This window comes from Ceratina calcarata, unplaced genomic scaffold (genome assembly GCF_001652005.2).
Source record: "Ceratina calcarata isolate Rehan_Ccalc_2016 unplaced genomic scaffold, ASM165200v1 scaffold25, whole genome shotgun sequence".
NCBI classification, from domain to species: domain Eukaryota; kingdom Metazoa; phylum Arthropoda; class Insecta; order Hymenoptera; family Apidae; genus Ceratina; species Ceratina calcarata.
The window spans coordinates 625,952-652,984 of record NW_017147017.1 but is presented as its reverse complement, the minus strand read 5'-3'; the positions used below and the strand labels follow the sequence as shown (position 1 = coordinate 652,984).

The window sequence follows — 27,033 nt, the reverse complement described above, 5'->3', positions numbered from 1 at the left end:
ATTATTAGCAATGTTCTTCCGATGTCTGATTTCTTTTTAAAAAATGCGTTTCTAAAGTGCATAAACTTTCGGGATTGACTGTATAGCCAATACATCCTTAAAAACCACTGCCAGTTTTACCAAATAATATTTGCTCGGTTTAATTAAGACTACAATTAATGAAAAACGAGTGGTCGTCTTTTATCATGGAATTTGGGACAGTTTTTGTCGACGGAAAGGATTTACGAGACGCAACGTGTCCAAGTTATTTTTACGATTGCGGCATACCAGAATCGACCTATTATAGTCGCGTGGTATATTTTTTCTTTTAATCCCGTTCGAATCGGGACGAACTGGGTCACGTTCAGCTTGACCGGGTCTAGGGCAATGACGATAGACTTCGATAGCGGGAACCTTTACCTAGTTTACGGTTTCGAGAATTGGGATGAGATCTGGGGGCCGAAATTTCTCCCTCTACCAGGTGGTGTTCCTTCTGGTATAACCAAATCCGGAACCTGGTTCGGTGCCCCACGCGGTTCGTCCTCATTTTTTCGGGGTCTCGAGAGCCCGCGTGACTTCCTCAACGTAATAACCAGGAATCGCGGCACCGCGCGACCGTCCTTTCGAATTCCATAGACGTGATCTGTCTTGATCCGAACTTCTTCCTCTCGCATCGATCCAGGGGAAGGGTTAATCGCGATGACTCAGCCTTCAGGATAAATATTTTGTGTCAGTAGGGAATGAACGTGGATTGCGTCATTTGAATATCAAACTTATTATTTTCACTTGGTGAACGATGATCGTCAATTAAAACAGAAATGTCAGATAAGTGTGTAACAAAACGTATTTATCGTCGTGGCATGGCGTCAGTTTTGTGGCGAGTACGCCGTTCGTCTCGACGCGATAAACAATTACGAAACGGATTGTTAAAAAAGGAAGCAGTACGGTTCGCGCATATTCATGTAACGGCGACGGGGTATAGTGGGCACGCGAGCCGTGTAACGGCAACGCGAGTAAGTTTCCTCGTAAGTTCGTGTAACATCCGCGTGCACAACAACCACCCAGGTTACTACTGATGGGATCAACGCCCATTTTCCCAATGTAAATATTAAGTTCATAATTATTTAAAACAAATGATGTCGCAATAATTGCTAACATTTGGAATACAGTTTTATAAAAATTCCTATCGAATTTGCAGTCTAAAAATGTGAAACTGATTGACACTTTGGAAGACAATACTGAATACTCTAGCAAAGTGTACATTTTGATTTGTCAGAATGGTCGTCAGATCGACTAGTTCAATTAATATCGTGGATTCGAGAGATACTCAATCCCTTCGCTATAGGCTAGCATCTATCTACCTGTTCTTATTCGCCGGCAAACCTGTACACCATCACGTAGACCGGCTACGTGTGCGTCACACTTAACGCCTATCTCTAACCATCGAGCGATGTGCCAGGATCGTCGATGTGACTTTAGTGTACCACGAAGGCACGAAGTTTCACTCCTCGATTTCTTTCTATGTATCTGTGTACGCGAGCGAGTGAAAGAATGAGATTCCTGCCTATGCGAGAAAATGGGAGAGAATCGTTTCCGTGTATACGCGCGAGTGAAAGAGCGTGCAGAGGGAGCGTGTATTTCACGCACACAGTACGCGTGCTACCAGCCGTTTAATCGGGAGAACGGCCAGCCAAGTCCTTGGCAAGGCCGATCGAGACATCATCCAGCCACCTTTTTCCAATTAGCAGACTTCTGGTAATCGGCTACCGACTTCCTGCGAACGATGCACGCTTCAGTATGCCTCGCTGCGTTCTGCTCCCCCATTGCCTCATCCTCTCGAATCTATACCCGTGCGCTTGCCAATTTTTCTATTATCGTTCCTTTCAATTTATTCACAGACCATTTGTTCACCACTTCTTTGTCTCAGCTAAGATAATTAAACCGTTACATAAAATCTGTAGAATGTAAATAAGGGTTGAACGATGATCACCTACGTTTATCTATAAAATAATACCTGCGTCTCTGAAGTTACGCAATATCGCGCGAGATTATCAGAACCGAGCAAGAAAGTTAGAGGTGCGATGAAGGTACTGACACTGCCAAGGATACATTCAAGAAATTTACGACAGCAAGCAAAAGGAACTGCTCTTTCTCGCCAGAACCACTAGTAGAAATCGAATTGGGTAAGTGCACAGCGGCTGGGTGTCGTAAAATGGGATGAAAGGATACTCGGTGGCCACATCCGAGCCCACAAACTGTTCTCCCCCAATTTGCCACGGTACACATTTACAACGGGCACCCGCGAGGTGCGATTTTCACTCTCTGAACTCTGACACCCGGAAAAAAAATGCTTCATCTCAATTCCAATATTCTCCTAGTTTCTCATATTCCTTTCATTTGAAGATTCTCACTACCCTTATTGAATGAATTCTGAGATTTTTACATTTAACATTCTGAGATCTTTACATTTAAACATTTCGATGAAGAATTATTAAAATGCATACGTTGATACAAGAAAGCAATTGTTTTTACTGACAGAAGCTTGTAGTGATTGTTGTATTGAACTTGGAGGTAAGGAAAGTGCACCTGACAAAATGATGAAGCGGACGTTTACGATTTTTTATGATATATTGGAAGTAGCACATTATCCCCTGGTCAAGGTCTCAAGATTCATCCGGTCAGGTGAAGCAACGCTAGGTAATAGCGAAGCGGAAATGGTGTTCGGTGGCCACATCGGGGGCCGCAAAACCGTTCTTTCTCGCGAATGCTACCGTAAATTTTGCGGATGCCTCGAAGCTTCTTGAAAGCCAGAAGCTTTCGTCATGCTGACCGACAAACACCGCAGGATTTAACTGTCATCGAGACCTGTCGAATTATTTACGACCTGTCTCTTCTGCTTCCTACCTGAACTAAATCTAGGGGGTGGTCTTGTTTAACTGATACGATTTCTTTAGAAAAGATGCATTTGCATGATTTACAAGTCGTAGATAGAATTGAATAGTTGAGATACAGGTTGACGTTTGAGATTAGAAAGTGAACATCTAAGACACTGACTTCTACGCCACAGTTCTGTTAACACACACTATTAAAGTGTACTAATTGTTTACATAGATACCTTGCACACGAAAAATGAAATTGGATAATGTAAAAGGTGATCTAGTTTGAAAAAATGTTAGAAACGGACCACCCGGAAGTTTACGCGGAAGGGGGTGAAAAGTGGCTACCTGGGAAATGCAGCGAGACTTCCTAGTTGTCGGTACAACGAACCTAAAGGGATTCTCTTCCGGGTGCGCAATACGAGAATAAAAAGGCCGTGAATAATCGTACGAGCCGCCTCTGCACGGTTAAGTAGTACGAGTCTAAATATTGCGAGGCGCGATTTCCTACGGTCGGAGTTGACCGAAAATATTTTGCCCCGCGAAATTCGACGCGCTCCTTTCAAAAGTTTTTACCTCCTCCATGAATCAGACACGGTCACAAGATAGATGTAGCGTAGAGATCTCAATACTCTCAAAATTGATCGTTTTTCAACTCGTAGATCTTTCTGAATTCTCTCAATCATAAGTTGTATTACTAATCAAATATACTAGTGTTCTTTATATTTCCTAGCGCGTTTACAGTTCCACAAAAAATTGGAGGAGTACGTAAATTAAGGAAACAATTAGGGAAACGATGAGTAAACCTTGATTTAACCTCGGCGAGTTTTATTGCCTTCGCCTTGAGGCTCGTGCGAATTGTCGCGTTAGCAATCACCTACATTTGTTTAATTATTTCCTTATGAGAACCTTGTTGCATTTGCACGAGCAATGGAACAGGAATCCATTTTTCTATCCTTCCTCCTGTTTGACCTGAATCAGTGTTACTGTCACAATCCGAAGAAGCAGTTGTCTTTATTAGACAGCTACCACATTTTGCTTTCGATACATGGGATGAAAATTGAATATACAGTTCCACGTTACTTTTGCAGACACATTTTCTGTGTTAGAACCTTCTTTTCGGTTCATTTTAAACGTAATGAGTGGGGCAGGTACGACGCGTGGCTGAAGTCACAGGAAAACAAGAGGACGTACGCGCGCCGTAACAAGAGTTGGCATAATATTTTACAACGAACCTACCTACTATCCAGATATTTGGGTAGCTCATGCAGCGCGTGTCGCATTTTCGACGCGCGACCATTGTAAATTTTCAAATGTTCGTAATAAATATCGTCAGAGACTGTTGCACACATGTTTCGTTACGCTTCAGCCACGTTCCAGGTTCGTCCACGTGTCTTGGGTCATACCTAACGTTCGTCTCGACAATACCTCTAATTTATCATCTCATCAGGTTTACAAGGCTCGAAGGCTAGCAGGTATTGAACGAGTATTACAACCCTGGAGTTTTAAGATATGGCAATTTTAACTTACATAATAAGTTCGCAACAGACTCTGTGACTTCAGTTCTAAATACAATTTATTTAATAAATCTTTCATTTATTATTCATAATTATTTATTTAATTATTTCGTTAATTAGGTTTCCTTCGATTAAAGCCAATCTAATATAAATAATTTTTAGATTTCAATTCTGAACAATAATAAACATACACTTCAATGCACACGAGGTTTTGATTTTGTTTCAATGGTTAAATGGATGCTTGCAAAATTGCAGACGGAAAGCAAGGATTCAAGGTCTCCTTGACAAGGAAATGCAAGACGTGCTTCTTGGCTGAAGTCAACGAAACAACACCGCTGGCCCCTGTTTATTGGCACCAATAAAATTGGTAAATTCTAACGGTCCGAGGGAAGCTTGTAAGGTCGTAGACCTTTTGAAAGGGAACGTCATAAATTCTGCCCTTCTGTGAGATCCACAGACGAAAGTGTCAAAATATTTAAAGAATTTTACGCCCTTCTCACGGTTAAGCCAATTACTTCAATGAGAACAGAGATATAAGGTAATTGGGTCTCTGTTAATTTAATTGCACCATGCTTTATACGAATTTAGAGGTTTATTGTTCGCGATTCACTGAATACATCTATTTCTATACTTCTACTCTATTTATCATTATTACTCTACAGAATATAATAAATCACTGTGACATTTTTCAAAATAATAAAATCGATGAACTATTTGTGCATAATTTTTATTATCCCTCCAAGTTATCAATGATAATTAATCAAATGACACAGTGCCTATAATATTCCAATACGTGATTTTGATTAACCTTTAGAAGTATTCTAATATCAAATAGATATACGTTAATGAAAAAATTATAGAAGAACAATGTCAACAGATAAATAAATTCTTGAATCGATTTCTCATTATTATCAGTGATTTTGAAAAATGGCAAAAGAGATGATGAAGCTAATCGAGACGTTTGTTCACGATCTCTGTTTTGTTCTGGATCAGCGAAGACGTCTCTCACGGTTCACATACTTTAATATAAACTTGGAAATAATTAGGTCGATCTGCTTAGCGATTCCTCCTCGCGGAGGAGGGAACGCGGTCGAGTGGTACCACTAGTCGCAGTAACGAAAGTGTAACCGACTCGCCGTTCGAAGTAGGGGCCCGTCGTCGGTTCCGTTGCGTCAAGAAAAAATGAAATAAAGGAGGTCCCCGCATGGCGCGACGTCTAATTAATCGAAAGTTATACAATATTATTATGATATAAATCGTGGCGTGCGCGACGCGATTACTAAGGGTAATTAAGTGCCGCTACCTTCGTTTGTCAAGAATAAATGAGCGTCGGTAACATAATGAAAATGTTCGTGGAAATTATACCGGGAAACTCTCCGTAATGTAGACCAAGTTATTCATGCATAGGTAACTGGAGTAATACTTGTGAGTTCTTCTTATGAATGCTTCATTACTGGATTGAAAAACGATTTTACATTCTTAAAGTAGCAATAAATTGAATTTGGCATATTTTCAGGGTCGATTTCTAGTCCCTCGGGAGTAGGTTTAACTTGGAATACAAAAAGATACTTTACCCGACGTCCTTTCGCCACCTGGGGTTCTGCCATCGAGGACCCCAGCCGTGGGCTTACCGAGTTTTGCAAACTAGCGGTAACCTGGCTTTTTTTTTGCCAAAAGTTCCGTTTTTCATCTGTCGAAAACGGACACGATCGTCACGGATGCGTAGGGTATAACTGTAAAAGGATTTCCCGTTGAAGGGTTACTGACTTTTTTTCTGAACTTCACCCAGTATTTCGACAATCGGCGCGACCTACCATTTTCTTGTGCAAGTAGAATTTCGGTAGAGCGTTCATTTATGAAAAAAAAAAAAAAAAAAAAAAAAACGGTTTTCCCGTTTCGGTAATTTATTTTTATTGTACATCGTACTTGGTTCCCCGTAAATCTTTGAAGTTGTGTCAATTTTCAAACTGACCTAGCAATTTCAAGCTGAACCATTGAGCATAGCGCGTCCGCGCCCGAGTTTTGAATTTAATTGGCTGAGAATTTCGCAATTTTTACCTTCACCGGTTACCCAGCAAATGCTCGGGCAAACACGTAAAAGTTCATGTGCGCTGAAATCATTTTTTGCCTTTGCCACTCCATTTACGTTGTTCAGTTACATATTGTATTAATAAATTAAGAGAATATGATTTACGTACCAGGAAACTGCATCGGTGTGTAGGAAACGGGGAAGGAGAACGAAAGAATGTTTAAATTATGTCTCGTTTCGAATATTAAATGAATAGAGAGCACGCGATGATGGCTAGACACCTTTCGTGACATCATACTGATGACTCTAAAACGCGTAGGTGGTATTGAATGAAAAAAAAATAGAAAAGTCTGATGATCCCAACATTTCTCAACGCGCTTTCATGACTTTAATTGGAATCAAAACTGGATACTAATTACCCGCGCCACGTCAGGATAATTAAAATACTGTTTGTATTTAGAAGCGAGGAAAATTGGAGTAACGATACTCCATTGAAATGTAATGGAAACATAAGCGACTGCTACTGTGGAAACTGTGTATCATTGTTTCAGTTAATTAATGATTCTAGTAAAATGATCCTCGGTTGTTCATTATTACTCATTATTTCGTTCATCCTGATATAATTAAGAGATGGTTAATTCATATGTTTAATCACTCAATTCTTTCTGATGAATGATCATTCATGGACTACATTTCAAATACACATATGACATATTATTACGCTGTAGCATTCTGTGCCCGGCTATGTCTTATAATCCGAAGAAGAATTACGAAAGTTTGGGTTTAGGGGTAAGTGAAAAACCAGCTTTTGCAATTGACGTCAGGATGCAATTTTCGTGGAGGGGGTTTAAAACGGCGATGGTGGAGGGTAGCAAACAAAACGGTGTTGAAGGTGGTGGAAGAAGAGCAAGCAGCGTACAGGGAGTACAGAGTCAGAGAGGTAGAGGCGGTTCGAAAGGTGGGGAGTCCAGGGTACCCCCGCCGGACTCGGTGCGCAAGGAGGCCTCTTTCGAAGTAGGGGCCCCTGTCGGTCGGTACCGCGTAAGACCCCTCGCAGTAAGGGCCCACAGGCCATCCAGTTCGTTTCTTCCTCGCCTACTTTTAGGAATTAGTCGCATCTCGTCCGGCGCCAGGCGAGCGAGGGCCTCTCTCCTGTCCGTGCTACATCGACCAAGGCCTCCCTCCTCTTTTTTTTCTTTCTCTCTCTCTCTGTCTCTCCGTCTCTCTCTCTCCGCCCTCTCTTTCTCTCTCTTTCTCTCTCGCTCTCTCTCACTCGGCTTGTCGAACACGCTGATCCTTTCTCTTTCTCTCTCGTGTGCCGACGCGTTATCAGCCGGGACACGTTCAGGATAGTTCGGGATTAACGAGACGCGAGGAAAGAGTGTGTCGCACAATGAGAAGGATTCATTAGGACACGAGAGAAAACGATTAGTGCGTTCACGGATCTTTCGACGAGTGACCGATAGTGCAACGAAGTTAGTTCGCCGGGTATCAGTGCCGCACGGGTTGAGTCGGTGATACCAGGAAAGGGTTGAAGGAGAGAACGGCCCATGAGGGACACCGAGAGGCTGATGAACGATCGACAGAGCTCGCAGTGGTGGAGGAGACTCTGGACAAGGTCGAGGACCCTGTCCCGCGGGAAACCCTCTTCCTGATCTATGCCGAAACCGGGATACCTCCTTCTTCGGCTAGCGCCAAGGTGGATGCCCACGAAACAGCCAGAAAGGGAATACGAAAGGAAGAACCGCGGTGAAAGTTTCGTGGTCCTCTCTCGGCTTCCGGTTCTCTAAGCAGGAATCGCCTTCGTGTCGTTTCTACTATCTTGACGATATTCGGTCGGCGCGATATCTCCGGACACGAGATTCGATTCCTTGTGATTTGTGCACGCCCTTTAATCCCGGCTTCGATTCGACTGTTCACGAGATTAGTCACGGTGTCAGGTGAAGTCTGTATAATAAGTGTATCCGCGATAATTTTTGTTGAGGCTAGCGAGGATCCACGGGTGACCAGTGTCTCGTTCTGTGGATTGATTTATAAGAGGAGCTCCCGAGAACATCAACAATTCCACTCTGGATACCACGCTGCTCGTATGTAAGTCGTCCTCTGCTTTGATCCCATTTTTCTTAAGTACCCCGTGAAGAAAATAGTACACGTAGCATGTGACTTATTTTAACCACTTGCGCTGACAGCACAATTCACAAATGTGGGTGCCAAAACAGTTCCTAATAACTTGCCGCGTTATAAGGCACCCTTTGACACGACGAATTTGATACATAAAAAAAAGTGAACACCTATACTTGGTTAATTCAAACAACAAGACATGAAACCTGTAATTTCTGGTTTCACACTGTGACAATTTTGAAATAGTGGTAAAAATATAATCTATAAATTTTTTTAACGCAAACATAATGAAATATAAAATAATTAATTATTTACTGACTTTACTGAACATTTTATAGCAGTTTTGTACTTGATTATGTCCACTGAATCTAAACGCGAGCGTCGTTGAATTTTTATGAATCGATTCCCTGCACAGAATTTTCTTGTACCACATACGTCACTCCGTGTTACCACGCTTTCTAACGATAGAACCCGTGTCTCGTATTCACGATCGAAGTTGCGAATTCCGGCCGACATTTTTTCCTCCATTCTTTACGCGAAGCTTGAATCGATCAGGTTCGTTTAGAATTTAGTCATGGGTTCGAAAATTAAAACGGTGCGTGTCCCCCCGGTCGTCCTTGGGACTTTCGCAACGCGCGTTCGTTACCCGTGGACGATATAGTGTGAGGTAAGGTCAGGTCTACTTGTTTGTACGGACTAGAATTCTTCCGGAACAGCAGGAAATTCTTTAGAGAGCCGCCGATGCGACCCAGTAACGAGTCGAAGCCACGAGAAATTGAGAAATCGAACTCGAATCCTATCAGTCAAACATAAAAGCTTTGAATCTTCTCGTTGATCTTAAAGATTTAATTTGTATGAAACGGAGACATCGACTCCTCTGTAGAATGTTTAATAGTAAATAAAAATGAATCTGTTATCCAATGATTTGAAATTGTTATATATTTGGGAAATGCATTTACGTTAAAAAATAATTAATTGATTTTTACGGACGTTTTTATTTACATTAAATAATCCTTTGGTACGTTTGGAGAGGCCGCTCGCAACGTGTCAGTGGGACCTGGCACTAAAACCTAACAGTTAGTAACGGGTACTGGTAACCGTGTCATAAAGGAGGATCCTCCGCAGTATGAAAGCATTTCGGTATTTCGGACTACGTGTACCCAACATATTAACCATCAACCTCGAAAACACACCAGGAAAGAGCCAAAACATTGCCCAATTAATCGCCCTATTGAATAAAATTCATTCTCGTTCTTCTCATTCTCATGTCACAAATCATTCATCATTCTATTCTAATAATTCTTGTTCTCAAGCAATAAAAATGAATGAAGAGCCTCATTACTTAGATTTTATCGTTTAGTCATTAACTTTATATCATATTCAATGACGAATCATATAATAAATTGTGTCGGGCGAAGCATGTGAACAAGTTTATATAAATGGACTTAGGAACAGCGAAACTCGATAATAAGGATATTGGAATAGGAGCAAATCTATCATTATTCTGTACTGTAATTATGTATCCACTATCTTGGACAGATTCTGTGCTCTCGAAGACGACTTTCTATCGAGCACAAAGGTGAACATCGAACGGCGTCCGGTAAATTTACGAAACTGCACCCATGAATGGGACCATATATTTAGTTAGGAAACTCGCGGAGCACGCGAAGGGTGTCAAAATCGTTAGTTGAATAATCACAAGCGCGTTTGGTCGAAAATTTATTTAACTGTGTATAGAAGTATCGGTGTTCGCGATCTGAGTGTCGCAATCTCTCTATCTAGCTTCGCGCCGTTTCGAGAACGACAAATCATGAGCTGCTGTCCCCCGAACGTTCTGGACCACATTTGGATCAAACGCATAAATCCTGATCCCCTGACTATAAATCTCCGATACCGACAATTACCGTTTACTCGAATAAATGGAGAACTTTCGTTTTGGACTCGAAGCTCGATCGCATTTTTCAACGGCCTTGCCCTTGACCACGAGCGATCTTAATGATTTTAACTATCCAACAAATTCTTGTTACAGCGTAACGTGTTCCATGAGTAAAGCCAATGATATTTATCAATTCGTTTAGATCGATGTATCGCTTCAATCCATTTTCTCTTGTACAAATGTAAATCTAATAATGTGTAGTAAACTTATACAATACCAAAATGATAAAATTACTAATAGAATTTTAATGACATTATACAAAATTCATATGATTTGGATAAAACAATGTCTATTACGGATTTGCAATTGGCTCTATAGTTATGAAACGCGTTGTACGGACGAAAGTTGGCAGAACCTATAAGTCTACTGTCGGTGGTTCTTTGACATTTCGAATAACCGACACGGGCATTAGGTATTCGGGAGGACGGAGGCTGGCTTCGGTTCGCGGTGAAATTTCTCCAGTGTGACTTCCTTTAGGCTGATTCAAGCGCGAGTGGGGGATCAGCGACGCGTTCAGGTTGTAGACATCTCGTGGTTCGTTGCTCCGATCGGATTCGAGAGCCAGTGTCAGTGTCAGCGGACCGATTTCTCGTGGTTATGCTTCTCTTTTCGGTCCGGCCCCTCCCATCGTTGGAAAATCACCGGAAAATTATATAATCCAACTTATCAAATCCAATTACCGATCCCGCGTACAAGAATTTCTCTTCACAATCGTTTTGGATTGTTTTCCTTTCGCATTCCAGGCGTATCTAAGTTAGAAGCATGATCAGCAGCTTCTCATCTTTTTAATATCCCATTTTGATTATAATTATACGTATTTATTTAAGAATTTTCAATAAGGATTTATCAAATCAGGTCTGAAGTAAAAGAACGAATGGACAAGTGTCGAATACACTGTGTTGCTTGCTCTTCAACAACTTCATGAAATGTTCGATCATACTACGAAATATTTTGAATTCTGTTTGAAGAAAATTGCTACCGGAAGTAACTTCCTTATACCGTGTTCTTCTCGAGAAACTGACAATTTCCTCTACGCCGTGATATACTATAATAACAGCTTCCTGTACACACGCAGCTGAAATATCCATACTCCATTTATTTGATTCGTACCATGAATAAATTTAATGATTCAATCAGTACAGGTACATACAGTTGTTCGATATAGTTTCAAATAATTGAATTGAAATTTGATAATCGATCAACAGGCTGTACATCTTTACTGTCAAAAGCTTCGGTTGAAACTTTCAATGCTGTTCTGCGGTGACTCCGCTTCCGAGTGGAAAAAAAGAATCGAGGACGAAGAAAGAGGAAGCGTATCATCGAGGGAAAGAGAGGCTGTTCTTTTTTTACCGAGGACCAGAAATACGGGCAGATTATTCGCGCGCGAGAGAATAAGAAGCCGAGTTGATACACGCGTAAGAGAGAAAAGGAGACGGAGCAGAAAGGGAATGCGGGAGAGACGAGGAAGGAGAGAGGAACGAGAGAAAGACGAGAGGATAACATCGATGGTGGGGGCTGGATCCCCCCGGAGGTGGCTTGAGAGTAGGTCAGTGTACCACATTAACCGGTATTCGAGTCAGAGAAGGGGGGCTTCCGACTCGTCAGTTCCGCAAGCGTCTATAGATACAACCGGCGGCTACGTATAGTGTACCGAAGTGCCTACTCCGAGTATAACCGCTTTGTTCGAGCTCGGATGTTCCACCGGTACTTTGCCGGACCTGTTCGATTGTTATCCAAACATACAAATCCGAATGATACTTACGATCCATCAAAACTGTCGTATCTCCCAAAAAACTTAAAGAATCGTTTATCTTCTACTTCGATCCAATGGAATTTTTCATTTATCATACTTCTGTACAGAAAAGATGCAAATTCTAATATTCCAATATCCTATACGTCTACAGATTGAAATATTTATTGTATTCGGTATTAATAAAGAAAATCGTAAACCAGACCTTTTTATTATTCACAAATTAGTTATTCTGCACAAATAATATAAACTGATATTGGAGAAGTAATATCAGTAGTTTAGTATTAATTTCTGAGAAAAGAACCGGCTTTTTAGCATGCATTCTTTAATTCAATTTCTAGTCTGCGAGCCACCTCCATTACTTCGTCCTCGTCTTCTTTAACCTTTACCTTAATGGTTACCGCACTTTCTTCGTTGGCGGTACCAGGTTCTCTCGCGTACGTTTCCTTGCTTACGCATCTGTGAGCTACGACCCATTTCGACTTCGCGAATACTGGAGTGACAATCTACAAACTTTTTTAGCGTCAATTTATATCCCCTGGAGTCTAACCCTCTGCACTCTTAATCTCAATAATTCTCTACAACTTATAAAAATGCACTTTTCATTTGACGTATCAAATAATTCCTGGATATTAATTCTTAGATTTCTTTTGATCCATATAAAATATTTAATATTAAGTTAGTATGATCATTATTTCCAAATACCTATTTGTATATTGGATTTGTACGTGCAATCGGACAATCGCGTTTAACGGAATGCTAACAAGAGTCGTTACGAGATTCGTGACTCAAAGATAAAGCATTCGCGAAGAATTCGAGGTGCTGCTAGGGGCGTTACGCTTCTGCGATCGTTTGAGTCTCCGAAGTTGGTTCGGGCGTTCAAGTCTCCGAACCCGCTTTAAAGATCCGTATTTCGGAACGAGTTCTAGTCCCGATGTAATCGCTATGTGAATCAAATTCATTGTTCACTTGTTATTTATCATTGCATTGAGAATTAATAAAATCTAACTCTTTTGATTTTGCTTCAATAGTTGCTAATTTATATGTGTTACGTTCTACGCGAATCGTTTAGGATGATCGAACTTGAAAGAAAGGTAGAATCAATCGCGTACACACTTTCTTAACAGAAGAAAGCGTAATCGATCGCCGATACACCTATGCAGCCCACATAATCGGCGCTAATTGCTCGGAGCTTACCTACTAATGAAGGCTCTAAATATAACCGCGTTTGAATATACCGCTATAACAGATAAAAGATAATACCCTCATTTGACGTTCGCGTTGTATCTAACTTCGAAACGTATTAATGCGAAAGTCGATGAGACTGATCGGCACGTCTATAGTACGCTGTAGTTACTGTCCTGCATTCCTTGCCGATGGAATCCGAGTAGTCAAAAGGCGTACCCTCCGTCATTAAGAAAAACGTTGATCACGTTTCCCGGAAAATACCAATTTCGAAAAAAGATCATTGATCTTTACTTTTGTCTAATTTGACTCTTGCACAAACTTTCTCGAGTTCCTTCAGTAGATCTGAAGATCACAAAATTAACTTGTTTTCTTTTACTGCCCATTTTATTATCTATGTTTTAATTAAAATCATGCTTGCCCGAAGAGTCTTCAGGCTTAACTTTGTTCCAGAAATCCCCTATACAAAATTAAATTCTTCACCTCCTACATAATCTCGTGTATGGAATACTTTTTCTGCCGACTGCATCTCTGGAGGATTCGTTCGAACGCCAAGGGGATACGTTTCGCGTATGTAGGCCATCGTGGGGAACCGCGATTCGCACGCGCCATTTTTCGCAACGAAAAGGAAAGCCATGGCTCGCGCGCCTAGCAAAATCCGACTGGTTTTGCGTAGTCCTCCTCTCCGTCGAGCGCAACGCGTAACGGTGCTTCGACCTACTTCCGTTTCCCCACTTATAACTCGCGCTCGGATATAGTTTAACAGCGTGTAGTAGCGCGAACAAGTGCGCTCCCGGTCGCGTGACCCTCACAATAAGAATTCGAACCTTAGAAATGCCTTCTTTTAATCTCGCCGCCCACGCAAACTTCTAACGTCGGAACACATAAAACCGATTTTGATTATAGGGTCACAGAATATTCCAAACCATTGTTTTTCATAATGGTAGTCATTTAACGTTAAATTCTCATCTGTCTACAAGTTTTTTTCTTCATCAATTTCACATTCGTCTCTGCTTATGAGTTTTCCTCTAAATCATCAAGTAGATAGACATCAGTTAATAAAAGAATGTTTCTAAACGAGACGGATTGTGGTTTGGTGTTCTCCATAATGGCCTCCTCTCTCATTAATATCGAGCATTTTCGAGGATACGTTGAAAACTGAACTTGCATAAACGAGACGGCGTGAAGGAGGCGATTGACGGATGACGCGGGCGATTCTAACAAGCGTTCTCTCGGCAGCTCGGCAAAGGGCAAAAGTCGGTCAGGAAGAAACGCGGAGGCTCGCACGCGCCATTTTTCACAACGAAAAGGAAAGCCATCTGGACAAATTCTAGCCGATTTGCGTAGGCTTCCACCGTGCAGCGGGCTGTAACGGTGCTCCGGCCTACTTCGGTCCCCACTATACTATATCTACGTGTATGCATGTAAACGCGAGCGCGAACGCGGTATAGTTTCGGCGTGTAGTCACGGATGGGACCGGGCCCGTTTTCGATCACGCACGTGCTCGCTTATTTTACTCGCGTAATGAATCAGAGTAACGAGTAAGAGTAATCGACGAGGATGAATATAAATGAGAACGATGGACGAATGTCAATAAGGAATATCGAGTAAATCTTCGATTAACGATGTCATCATCAAATCAATTTCACGCATAAATAAATGCTTCAATTTTCGCTTATTGTACTTGGTATGCATTGAATAAAAAAATGATATTTTACCACATTTCATCACTTGACTACAGATTACTCTTAACATTCCAACTGCATTTCCATACGATCGATATATTTATCATAGCCCAAGTGGAGACACGAATCGATACATCCGTCAACGTGAATTCGAGCACACGCGGGCCCCTGGCGAATCGATACATCCGAATTGGTCGCGTCGTCGCGCGGCTACCCGGTGATCCCATTGATAAGTGGATCACCGAGACATTGTCGTAGGCCCGAAAAGCGTGGCCTGCGGTAAGCACGGCGAGGTAGCTCGTCTTTCTTGGGCCCGCGACTCCACGCCAGTGGATAACGGTACCGGTGAACACGTCACGGCTCGAGACGAGACCCCCCGTCCTCTCGGGACCCGGAGCGGGGACCTCCGACGCGCGTCTACTCGCTTCGCAATCGACAAGGACGGGCTCCTAACCGACGACAAGGACGGAGGCGGCGTGGGGCATAAAACACGCGGGGGATTGGGTCGGGAGCGAGGAACGGAGCCCGGTGGTTGGCAGCGGGACCTATGCGTGTGTACCCTCCCCCTTCCTACATTTGCATGATTCCCATGACGTGCTCCTACGGCCACGCGGATGTGTCAATCGGAACACCGGGGAGAAGGAGAAAGAGACCCGATTATTCGCGTTTTTCGTGGCAGGATGTGGGCCTTCTCGCGAATAAATATCCTTTTGTGATCTCCTCTCAAATGGATTTACAATTCACGGTTAAATGATCCTCCTTTCATTCGAAATTATTGCATCTATCGATATTCACGACGAAAGAGACGCTTTTTAATTTCGTATCCTCGGCGCCTTACCAGATTCTTATACTTATAAGAACTCTCCATTCTTTATAGAATCCGCTAATTTAAGTTTCACACGAAATCGGCACAGATGAATCTGTTCAGCTCATTCTAAGTGCAAGTGTAAATATATAATTTACGCGATGGCAGTCTACTAGATTTTCTGTCGTGATTATCATTTATTAGTTTGTTCTCTGCTATTGGATATCGGGAATATATTTGTGAGGCTGAAACGTATTTTTAAATGCGGCAATTTGGCTGGTCGAGTGTACCCAGCCGTGGCTGGCTAGCGTGCCACTAACCTAGTTAGCAGGAGCAAGTCTTTCTTCTCGAGAGAAGTGGTATCTGCCTACTTAACTTCACGATATGTATGTACCTATACGTCGGTATAAGCACGCGTGTAGGTACTCACGTACGATACCCGCGGAATACCCATTATGTACAGAAACATATTGTTTATAAGTCGCGCAAATAGCTAGACTCCAGTTCATTAAACGAAATCTAAGTACTACTACCGTATAATCGCTGTTAATATAGTACGTCGAGAAATGCGTCGGGCATTCACCATTTGAAAATAGTTACTTCCCAATGTCTACATTTTCTGATCTGCTGTATTAAATTATTGAACTAAATCCTGGATAACTTTTCCCCGATATAAAAAAGTATTTTGATTGTATCACGTTTGACTTACCCGAAGCTTGTTGGGGCAGCCGTTTCCAAAATCGAACTTGGTGTTGCAGGTCCCCGCGGCGCCGTTGGCGGTTGCAGCACCCCCGGCAGTAGAGTGGATCCCTGGTGGAATCCTGGTTCCCTCTTCCCCTCGACCCCTGGGCCCCCAAGGATCGACGAGGGGGCACCGGATAACGGTAGCGGTGGTTTTCAGTTCTGCGGTCCGCCGAATCGTAACGCGAATAGTCCGCAGCATCATCACCATTCGGATCAACGACAGCATACGTCGCAGCAGCAGCAGCAGCAGTCGAACGCGGGCAGAAACGTTTGCTACGGGAGCTCGTCGGGTTCGTCGAGCCTCGGTCACGCGGACACGGTAGCGCGGGGCGCCGATGCCGTGAATTCGCCTGGCAGCGTGTACGGCATCGCCTCGTCGTCGCCCTCGTCCTCGAGCAACCTGATCTTATCCGCCCTGCTAACCACCACGTCGTCGTCTAGCCACGCGCGAACCGGTGGCGGCGGTGGTGGTCCGTCGACGAGTCACGCGTCGACGATCACTCGCAACGTCACGTCCGCCGATTCCCTAAACGGAATCCTGTCGTCCCTAAACGTACGGATCAAGACGGAGGACTCGAAAGTCCGCGAGGAACGAAGAACGACAAGCGCGAGCATATCAGCGTCATCGTCGTTGTCTTCGTCCTCGAGCTTCAACGCCTCTTTGCTCAGCTCGTTGCTGTCCACCTCGCGAATCTCGCAGAGGAACGAATCCAGCGACGAGGACATCCTTTCGAGGTCTATCAAGCTCGAATACCCGTCTAATCAACAACAATCGCAGGAGTTGCAACAGGAGCAACCTGTGCGCGATATCAAAGTAGAATATCCCCTCAGCCAATCGTCGCAGGACGTTCTGGACACGGAGGAAGAGGAATTAACTGCCACGTCGCCGTACGATATCATATCCACCGGGAATCCTAGGTGTCTGCCGCCCAAGCAGACGAAAACTCAACCAGGTTCCCTGGTGAAGGACGTGATCGGGCCACCCTGTCCAGCCGGCGTGTCGCCCACACCAGACATAGTGATCGAGATGAAGTACGAAACGCAATCGGGTCCACCCGCGGCACCGCCGCATCTAACTTCCTCCGGGGTCGAGCCTCCTCACAGTAGCCAAGGAACTGGGATCGTCGTCGGTGGTTCACCAGCCGAAGTCGTCGGCGTAGACAGTCTTTTACTATCGCCTTGGGGCGCGACTGGACCGGATTTCCTGGAGCCTCCCGACGTTAAGCAAACGGCAGCTGGTCTGCAGGACGCTTGGGACACTCTTCTCCTGGGTTCCTCCGTGGGCGTCGCCTCGGCGCAGTCGTTGGCGGAGCTCAAGCCTCTTCCACCGTTTACTGGCTACACCGGACACCTTAGCATCAACGGAATACCTGGTCACCATTATCACACGATAGCCTCTTCCGCGCAAAGACCTTCGTTGCCTTCTTCCTCGCCCACATCCTCCTCGAACCAAGAATATTACGAATCTTCCGTCGTATCCTCCAGCACGCCGTGTCCCCAAGGTAGCCAGAAACAACAACAGCACCATCATCATCATCAGCAACAGCAGCAACAGCAGCAGCAGCAACAACAGCAGCAGCAGCACCATCATCATCACCATCAACAACAACAGTTGCCACAATCGACGCAACAGGTGGATTACGATATCGAAGATATCGCGGAGATTATTGGTTCCGCGATAGCAGACACGACAGTGCCCGGTGGTGGAAACGGCGCGGGGTCAGAGCACGACCCCGATGCGTCTCGCGATTGGATCGACATCGCGGAATGGATAGACACTGCGTGTTCGCCGAAAGCTCAGGAGACCACGTCGCCCAGCCCGTACTCGCAGATCTACGCAACGGCGACGCCGTCCACGCAACAGCAACATGGCTCGACATTGCAGAGTTTGTTAACGCACGGTTACGCACCCTTACTGAACGCCAGGTTACAGTCGGCGAATGCGGGACTTCAGAATGCTTCCTGTGGCGAGACTCCCTCGTCGACGAGTCCTTATCCACCCGTGAGTCCACCCGGAAGAGTGTCGACATCGTGCAGTCCGGATCATCTTCTACATTCGTCGTTCGCTGCACCTTCGCATCCTAGAAAGAGGTCAAGGCCCGCGCCAGGGTCGCAGAATCCCTCGAAGAAGAGTCCAGGTACGGGCGCGACCGCGTTACCGTACGGTACGGAGTCTGGTCTGATCGGCGGCAAGGAGAAGCCTGTCCACAGGTGTTCGATTTGTAACCGAGGATTCCTGAACAAGAGCAATATCAAGGTTCACCTGAGAACGCACACAGGCGAGAAACCGTTCAGGTGCGAGGTGTGCGGCAAAGCGTTCAGACAAAAGGCGCATTTGATCAAGCACCAGCAGATTCACAAGAGGATCGGTAGGGACTAGGATTCAGTGGAACCGTCTCTCTCCAGAGGAGAATGTTTCGTACCTAATTGAATTACCGTAAGTACCTATGACGAAGTATAGAAGAGCTAAGAGGTAAATCGTCTTACGGATGATGAAGATCAACGGTAAAATAATAGAACCTGTTGGATCTTAAACCATGAGCCAGCTTACTCTTATCAAAAATAGATACCGTCCCGAACGCGATACGAGAAAAGTTGGGTGCAATAACGATAGACAGGATCTCGTACACAGGGGTATGAAACCTTCCATCGGGATTCGATTTCCTCGAAAGAGGGAACGCAGTAGTTTTTACAACGGGCCATGGATTGACGATGGATACACAGATCCCGGATTTAAAGTGAGATGATCTCTCGTGCTGTGTTATACTTGACGAAGTGAGTGAAAACACGATGAAGCCACTGTCGCACGGTGTGTACATATACGTATTCGATTACAGGGCACACGTACGCGGGTACGTGCGTAGAAAAGCAATGCAGACGTTTTTTAATTCGAACGAACGAAATTGAAAATATTGAAACAGAGTTTATATATATAGTACATACATATACGCGTGTAAAGTACGGGCCAAACGAAGTGACTGGCCACCATTAAGTCCTCTTCGTCATTTTTAACTAATCATTATAAAGAAACCAATTGATAAATGGTCAAATTAAATGTGTTACCTCGGATCTTATCTTTAATCATCTTAAAAATGTTTAAGAGTAAGGAAAATTAGTAGTGTAGTATTGAATTACTATTTAATTTTAATATAAGAAATGGAAGAGGTAAAACTGACGGAGGTGAAATAACTTTGACCATGACGTTATGGTTTGGCCCATACTTTATTTCTAGGTGTAACATAATAAAACGTAGACGTAGAAGGAAGTGACGAGAACTACGCGAGGCGCGGCCACGCGTGTTTGGCCTCGCTACGGATGTACCTAAGCTCTTCCAAATACGTTCTCTTAATTTTTATTCGTCCCCCTTTTTTAAGAAACGTATTTTATAAGTAGATTTCTATCGCTTGTTCTCTTATTTATATTCGCTTTTATATTATACGCCTTTCTCATCGTCCGCAGTCCTTCTTCTCTATCTTTCTGTTATTTATTTTCATCCTCTTCCTTCCTTCCTTCCCTCGGTTTGTCTCATTGTAAGATAGCCCCCTGTCGCTTTTTTTTATTTACGTTCTTCCCTCACTTCTCGTAAAGATCAGCTCCCACTTAGCGAATGTTCGATTTTTAATATTAATAATAAGAATTGTACACTTATTTGATATCGAGTGGTCAGTGGTGTGTACATATACGTATTCGATTACAGGGCACACGTACGCGGGTACGTGCGTAGAAAAGCAATGCAGACGTTTTTTAATTCGAACGAACGAAATTGAAAATATTGAAACAGAGTTTATATATATAGTACATACATATACGCGTGTAAAGTACGGGCCAAACGAAGTGACTGGCCACCATTAAGTCCTCTTCGTCATTTTTAACTAATCATTATAAAGAAACCAATTGATAAATGGTCAAATTAAATGTGTTACCTCGGATCTTATCTTTAATCATCTTAAAAATGTTTAAGAGTAAGGAAAATTAGTAGTGTAGTATTGAATTACTATTTAATTTTAATATAAGAAACGGAAGAGGTAAAACTGACGGAGGTGAAGTAACTTTGACCATGACGTTATGGTTTGGCCCATACTTTATTTCTAGGTGTAACATAATAAAACGTAGACGTAGAAGGAAGTGACGAGAACTACGCGAGGCGCGGCCACGCGTGTTTGGCCTCGCTACGGATGTACCTAAGCTCTTCCAAATACGTTCTCTTAATTTTTATTCGTCCCCCTTTTTTAAGAAACGTATTTTATAAGTAGATTTCTATCGCTTGTTCTCTTATTTATATTCGCTTTTATATTATACGCCTTTCTCATCGTCCGCAGTCCTTCTTCTCTATCTTTGTGTTATTTATTTTCATCCTCTTCCTTCCTTCCTTCCCTCGGTTTGTCTCATTGTAAGATAGCCCCCTGTCGCTTTTTTTTATTTACGTTCTTCCCTCACTTCTCGTAAAGATCAGCTCCCACTTAGCGAATGTTCGATTTTTAATATTAATAATAAGAATTGTACACTTATTTGATATCGAGTGGTCAGCAAATCGAACATTCGTTAAATTGGACCTCAGGCTTCCGATCTTTACGCAACGTATGTGCATGTACGACGACATCTTTTCTACTTAGGATTATTTAAGGACATCCTCTTTGAGGTCGTTCGAAGATACGACGACGTTGCACTGTTCTTTTTACTTATTTTACGATAATTTACGGTCGTGTCTGTCGAGGCTTGTCTACGGGTTTTCTACATGTATATCTTTTTCTTCCTTTAAGAAAATTGTTTTTAATCGAGGACAAAAGAATTAACGCGTAATTAGTTCATTCCTTAATTCGTAATCGTCGTGAGGGACGAATCACGAGCCTTCGATGGATCGACCGACGGAGGGTGATACTATTTTATTACTGTAACACGCGTACATATGTATATGGCTTTTGAAAATGAAAACCGACGCGACACTTCCGATAAAATACTCATTAGCTTTCCCCTGATGATTACGCTGATAATTAATTAATTAATTTATATTTTATTTTTACTACTATTAATATTATTATTTTATCTCGATCGTCCTTCCTTACTCGATCCACGAATTCTCGTCGACATTATGTCCTTCCATGTGTTGCAATGCTCGGTGGCTGCGGAATTGTAATTTGTATAAAGTCAGATGATGTGGATTTTATTTATAAAAACTCATGTTCGATTAAATGATTGTTACCGTAATACGAACGCTCACGTCTCGTTTTTATCCCCGATTTTTCCATCAGGTAAAACCAAATCGTTTAATAATATCGAATTGAAAATTGCACATTCGTGGTTTTTTCCTTGACAAGGTTTAATTTTGTTACAAACTTTCTATTTTACAATTATGTTACGTAACTCTTTCATCTTTCAATTTAATTTTCCTAACATTTCAGTTCTATAATCTTCATAAATTGCTAAACATAATACAATTTTGATCACACGATTCGTTTGCATTCCATAAATAGATTTTTCTAATTGTAAGAATACAAAGCAAAGAGAAAGAAATGTTCATTTATTAAGTAACACGAGAGGACAGAACTAGGAGAAGGGAACAGGGAAAGATGCCATCTTTCGAGGATGCGAATGCGAACGAAAAACACTGTCAAAACGAACGTGAAAACGCGATCCTCGAGGCACGATGTTTGCCATTTTTGTGGAATTAATCGAAGCGGAACGCGCATCGACGCTCGCACGGTGAAAGTTGGCAGGTTTTCGTACGAAATAATCAGGCTGTACATAATACTCGACGAAAATTTACCCTCCCGAGTGCATTCTACACAGCCAATCTGGGACCGACGATGAGAACCGCGAGGTATATCTGGCCACCAGAGATCCTCGTGTTGCGTGTTCCGCGTATCCGGATCTCCTCTCACGTGTACGTGCCCGTTTTCTTACTTTTATTTCACTTTAAGTGTGGCACCGCGCGGACCCACACGTCCGGCTTCTGCCTGCAACGCTCACGCACCGTGTTTCGACTTCTCAAAACAAATCCGAGCTTCTACTCCAATTTTGCGTTCCTCGAAGCATTTCAAAGCCCATTTCGAGTCCAGTAATTGAGAGTAACGCTAATCAATTGTAGTTATGCAGTATGAAGATGACAGCGTCAAATCAGACGAGTTTAGGACGACTTGTCTAGGATGTGAAGACAGCTTCCGCGACAGGTTGCAGGGAACGGTGCATCGGCTTTGAATAAAGACCATTGTTAAATGTAATAATATAACGGGGTTACGGTCTCCAAAGGTTATACGGTCTCTCGCGACGTTGTCTTCGCCGAGGTAAAACGGAGGAGGAAACGAGACGGCCAGATCTCCTTCTTATTTCGGCCCGACTACCGAGATCCGTTAAAACCACAAGCTGATTGCAGCTACAAATGAATACCGGACGCGATTTATAAGAGGAGGATCTGACTTATGGGAAAGAATTGTCTTGTAATAATCTCTACACCGTTTGCAATTATTGATTTATCGTATAGATTATTCAAATAACTAAGGATAAATTACAAAATGAATGAAGAATGTTTATTAATCTTAGAATTAACGATATAGACTGAATTGAAGGATAAAGAAGAGACGCACTTGAAGAAGGAAAAAATGGGGTGAAGAAGAAAAATAGGAAGGAGACGGTAGGTAATGAAATAGTTGGGTGGCTATGGAAGAAAGGGTTCGTGGTACCACGAATCCTATCGTGGCCTACGTAGCCAGTCAGGCCAATGACCCAGATTTTTCGGGCTCGTTGAGCCAGGGGCTTCCTATACTCGAGATCGCCGAGGCTCGGGTTATAAACGCTCGCGCACCTTTTCTAGGAGACTGGTTCCTTGACTCCTGTCGCGCACGGTAACGTAAGAGGATTCCTCGTGCACCAAGAAATCGGAGATTCGAAATTAATAGGACAGTGTCTGAATATTCAGCGGAATTTGTCGGTAAAAGTTTTTTTCTTACAAATATCTTAATCGAATAACGGAAGAGGTGAATTAGAAGAATCATTTTGCAGATACAATCGAACTAGAAATTGCAGCGTCCATTGATTTAGGATTTAATTAAAATTTGTTTAACTTTCATCAACAGATTCTTGAATTTACAATTATATTCCTTTTTCGAATAATTAATGGTGTAAGCAAGAAGAGCTTCTATGATTGATCAAATATGAATTATAGTTAGCTGTATCTTATCAGTATCTCTTCCGCATTTTCAAACATCCGCGTTCTTGGCAGGCATTTCCGTTCGGTTCTCCAGTCCGTCAATTGGCACGTTCAATCAACATTGACAATAGGGACACGCGGAAACGGAGGGTGGAACTCGCGTTTTCAGGTTCTTTGCAGGAAGGAACAAGAAACGGATGCGCGGAAGATTGCTCGATTACGGGTGTTAGAGAGTCAATGGACATCCTCTCGTGTCCGAGATCCGGTCGACTCTTTGTCAAAGTTATAATAAAAACATTCTTACTAATAATAAAGAGCAAACCAGTTTGATTATAGTTTGGACCATATGAAACCGAGTTCACGAATTCTTTGTAACGACAGCTGAAATAATTAAATGAAATATCGAATAATGGAATTGCTTAAGGGAGAGACAGAATGGGAAATATAGTTGATTTGTGGATGTTGAAACGTGGCAGAGGATAGGTGGCATTCGTTTAGAGGCACGAAGAAAGTCTTTCACCGAGTTGTACAAGGTGGAGCGGGTTTGCCGTGAGGAGGAGAAGGAGCAGGTAATGGCTGGATGGAAGGGCAAAGAGGAACGACGAAGGAGGAGGACGTCGATGTTATACTACGTCGGTATACTTGGTCGCCGGTACCAGGCAGCGATGTTCCACTTACACGGCACACTTAGCAACCCGCCTCGGTTCAGGATCCTGAAGAGTGGGTCTATTCTCCGTGGCTCCGATCGCCTCCGTCGCGTCGTTTACTACTCACAATCAGCCGTGCCAAACAGTTTCCGACGTGAAATTCGTCATAGAATCATCTTACGCCTCGTCGAACCATATGTTATCATTTTTTCTTTCGTATCTACACTTGGCATTTCTTTAATCCATCAATTTCCGCAACTATGTGCCTTCTGTCGGTATTTGCAAGCTTCTTATTTTATCATAGATTGTCTGGCATAATTTAATGACACAATCATTTGATTAAATGTATAAATGATGAAAATTGTTTCTCTAGCTTAAATCGTCTACTATAGGTAAAAACGCGTGGAATCTACTTGAGTTGGGATTATTTCGTGAACATAATCTAACGAACCAGTTCCCATGGATTGAAGGTTCTAGGGCAGTTTGGATGCGATATGAAACGCGTGAAATGAATTAACATAACAATTGCGCGTCACGGTATGACGACAACGACACAATTCCTAATCTACTCGTTGCGCTTTTGCACTCTGATCTTTCGAAAGAGTACAGTTTCATATAAACTGCGTCAAATGAAACCGATTATGTTTTCAACCTGTCTCGCAAATCGATCTCCATTAGTGATGTACTCAAAAAGAATTGATGAAATTAAAAAATTAATTTTCGTTGCATCTTCATTTATGTAAAAATGACGATAAATCATGTTCATTTAAAAACTATTTTGGTTTGATCTGGATTATTTTTCCCAACTCCTCTGTTCAGAAGTAAAAATAGCCGAAGAAGCTCCCGTTACGAATTCGAAGCACGCACGAAGAACTGAGAACCGATTCGATTTTGGCGGTTGGGAATCGATAAACAGAGTCCGAGAGGCCGGAGATTATGCAGGAACTGGGCCAAGTCGAAATTTGACACACTTCCTGGCCCGCGTTCGAATCCGATCGGTCTAAAAGTCGACGTCCCCGCGGTTCCTCGGGGAGGCAATCGCTCGATGAAATAGCAAGATATTCCGAATTCCTGTTGAGAAATCGAAATTACGTCGGACAGCGTCGTTCAAGTTCGACACGCTTTCGACCGGTTAAAGAAAGTTCCGCGGCCGCGGAAAAATTCTGCAGATCCACGAAATTGTCACCGGACATCGATCCCCGAGCTATCGCCTCGTAGAGAACGGTTGATGGGCGAAAAAAAAATTAATGGCACCGGATAAAAACTTATTTTCTACTCGCTCCGGTAATGGTAATCGCGTTGCTCATTTTCTATTCTTGATCTACCGGGAAATATCTAGTGAGTCCATGAATAATGCGAATATCTTGGCAAACTGAGAATGAAATACGAGGACGTCGAAGAGAATTCGAAAAGAAGACACTGAATATATCGCTAGGACAATCTCTCAAAATGATCTATAGACAGTTGTAATCGTAAAGACTGTTTCATAAGTTATGATACCTAGACGAGGCTGCGTTTTCGGAACGAATTAAGTCGATTACAAGGGGAAAAGAAATTTCGCAAATGGACGAATAATTAAAGGCGATTCGGATCATGTGAGTGGTACGGTTCACACAATTACGCGTTTTGAGCTCCTTCTGAATGGATGGGCTCGGTGGGTACGCCTCGAAGTTTACACACAACCAACTACATATAATACCTGCTCGCATAGACTATCTGGCTCTGTAATAGGATTCTCCATTCCCGTGGTAAAGTTCCCATCGTCTGGTCTATCGTTCTTTGCTCTTTTCGACACAACCTCACCCGACGAGATCGTGTCAGAAGATTCGCGACACATCACGTCGGACAAAAATAACGACGCGAACTAATTCACAATTTACGTCAGATTGTAAGAACAAGGGGCATTGTGAACAATCATTTCTTGATTAAAAGCAAAAATTCACTCAAAAGAAATGTCGAGAGCTCTTTAAAATTGAATGAACTGCCACGTCCTAAGGCGAAGCGAGATTATTCCTTCCTGTTCCATTCGATCTAGATATAATAAATTGATTCTGTGAAGGGTCAAGCATCGACGCTTGAAATTCTGCTACGTGTCCGAATAGGCGTTAGAAATTGAGACTATTTCGGAGCGGTTTTGATAAAGAAGAGGGGGCAAGGAATACAGTTAAGTATTCGGCGCACGTGGAATCGCTATATCTAGCTGTTGTTCCTCTTATCTGATGCTCCATTTAAATAAGAATTCCTAATTATCATTACACGCTCACCCACCAGTCAATTCACGATTTTACAAATCGATCGCGTGTGTACACGTGGAATGACAATGATCTGTCAATGAACCATCGTTTAAGGGCACCTGTTTTTTACTCTTTTCTATCGGCGCTCTAACGGTACCGCGTTGCCATTATCATATTTTTGACGCTCGTAATGGCCGATTTGTAATAACGTGTATCTCAGAATAAATAGAGAATCTTATTCGGCCGAGACTAATGATCTGGACGATTAGAGTCTTACTTTACTCGTGATCTGAATTCATTGCTCCGCAGATATTTTAGTATGTTGCCACGCTAACATGAATAAGATTAAACGTATAGGAAACAAAACTGATTTGCTAGTGT

At 42.8% G+C, this 27,033-nt stretch overlaps 1 protein-coding gene across 1 annotated transcript; it reads left to right on the top strand.

Annotated features, from left to right (window-relative positions):
* Positions 1-7,259: 7,259 nt before the first annotated feature.
* On the top strand, positions 7,260-19,348 carry ich (zinc finger protein ichor). The gene is made up of 2 exons (XM_018020959.2): positions 7,260-7,431; positions 16,642-19,348. Exons 1-2 carry the CDS (start codon positions 7,260-7,262, stop codon positions 19,005-19,007), a joined length of 2,538 nt encoding a protein of 845 aa, XP_017876448.1. The 3' UTR covers positions 19,008-19,348.
* Positions 19,349-27,033: the final 7,685 nt, after the last annotated feature.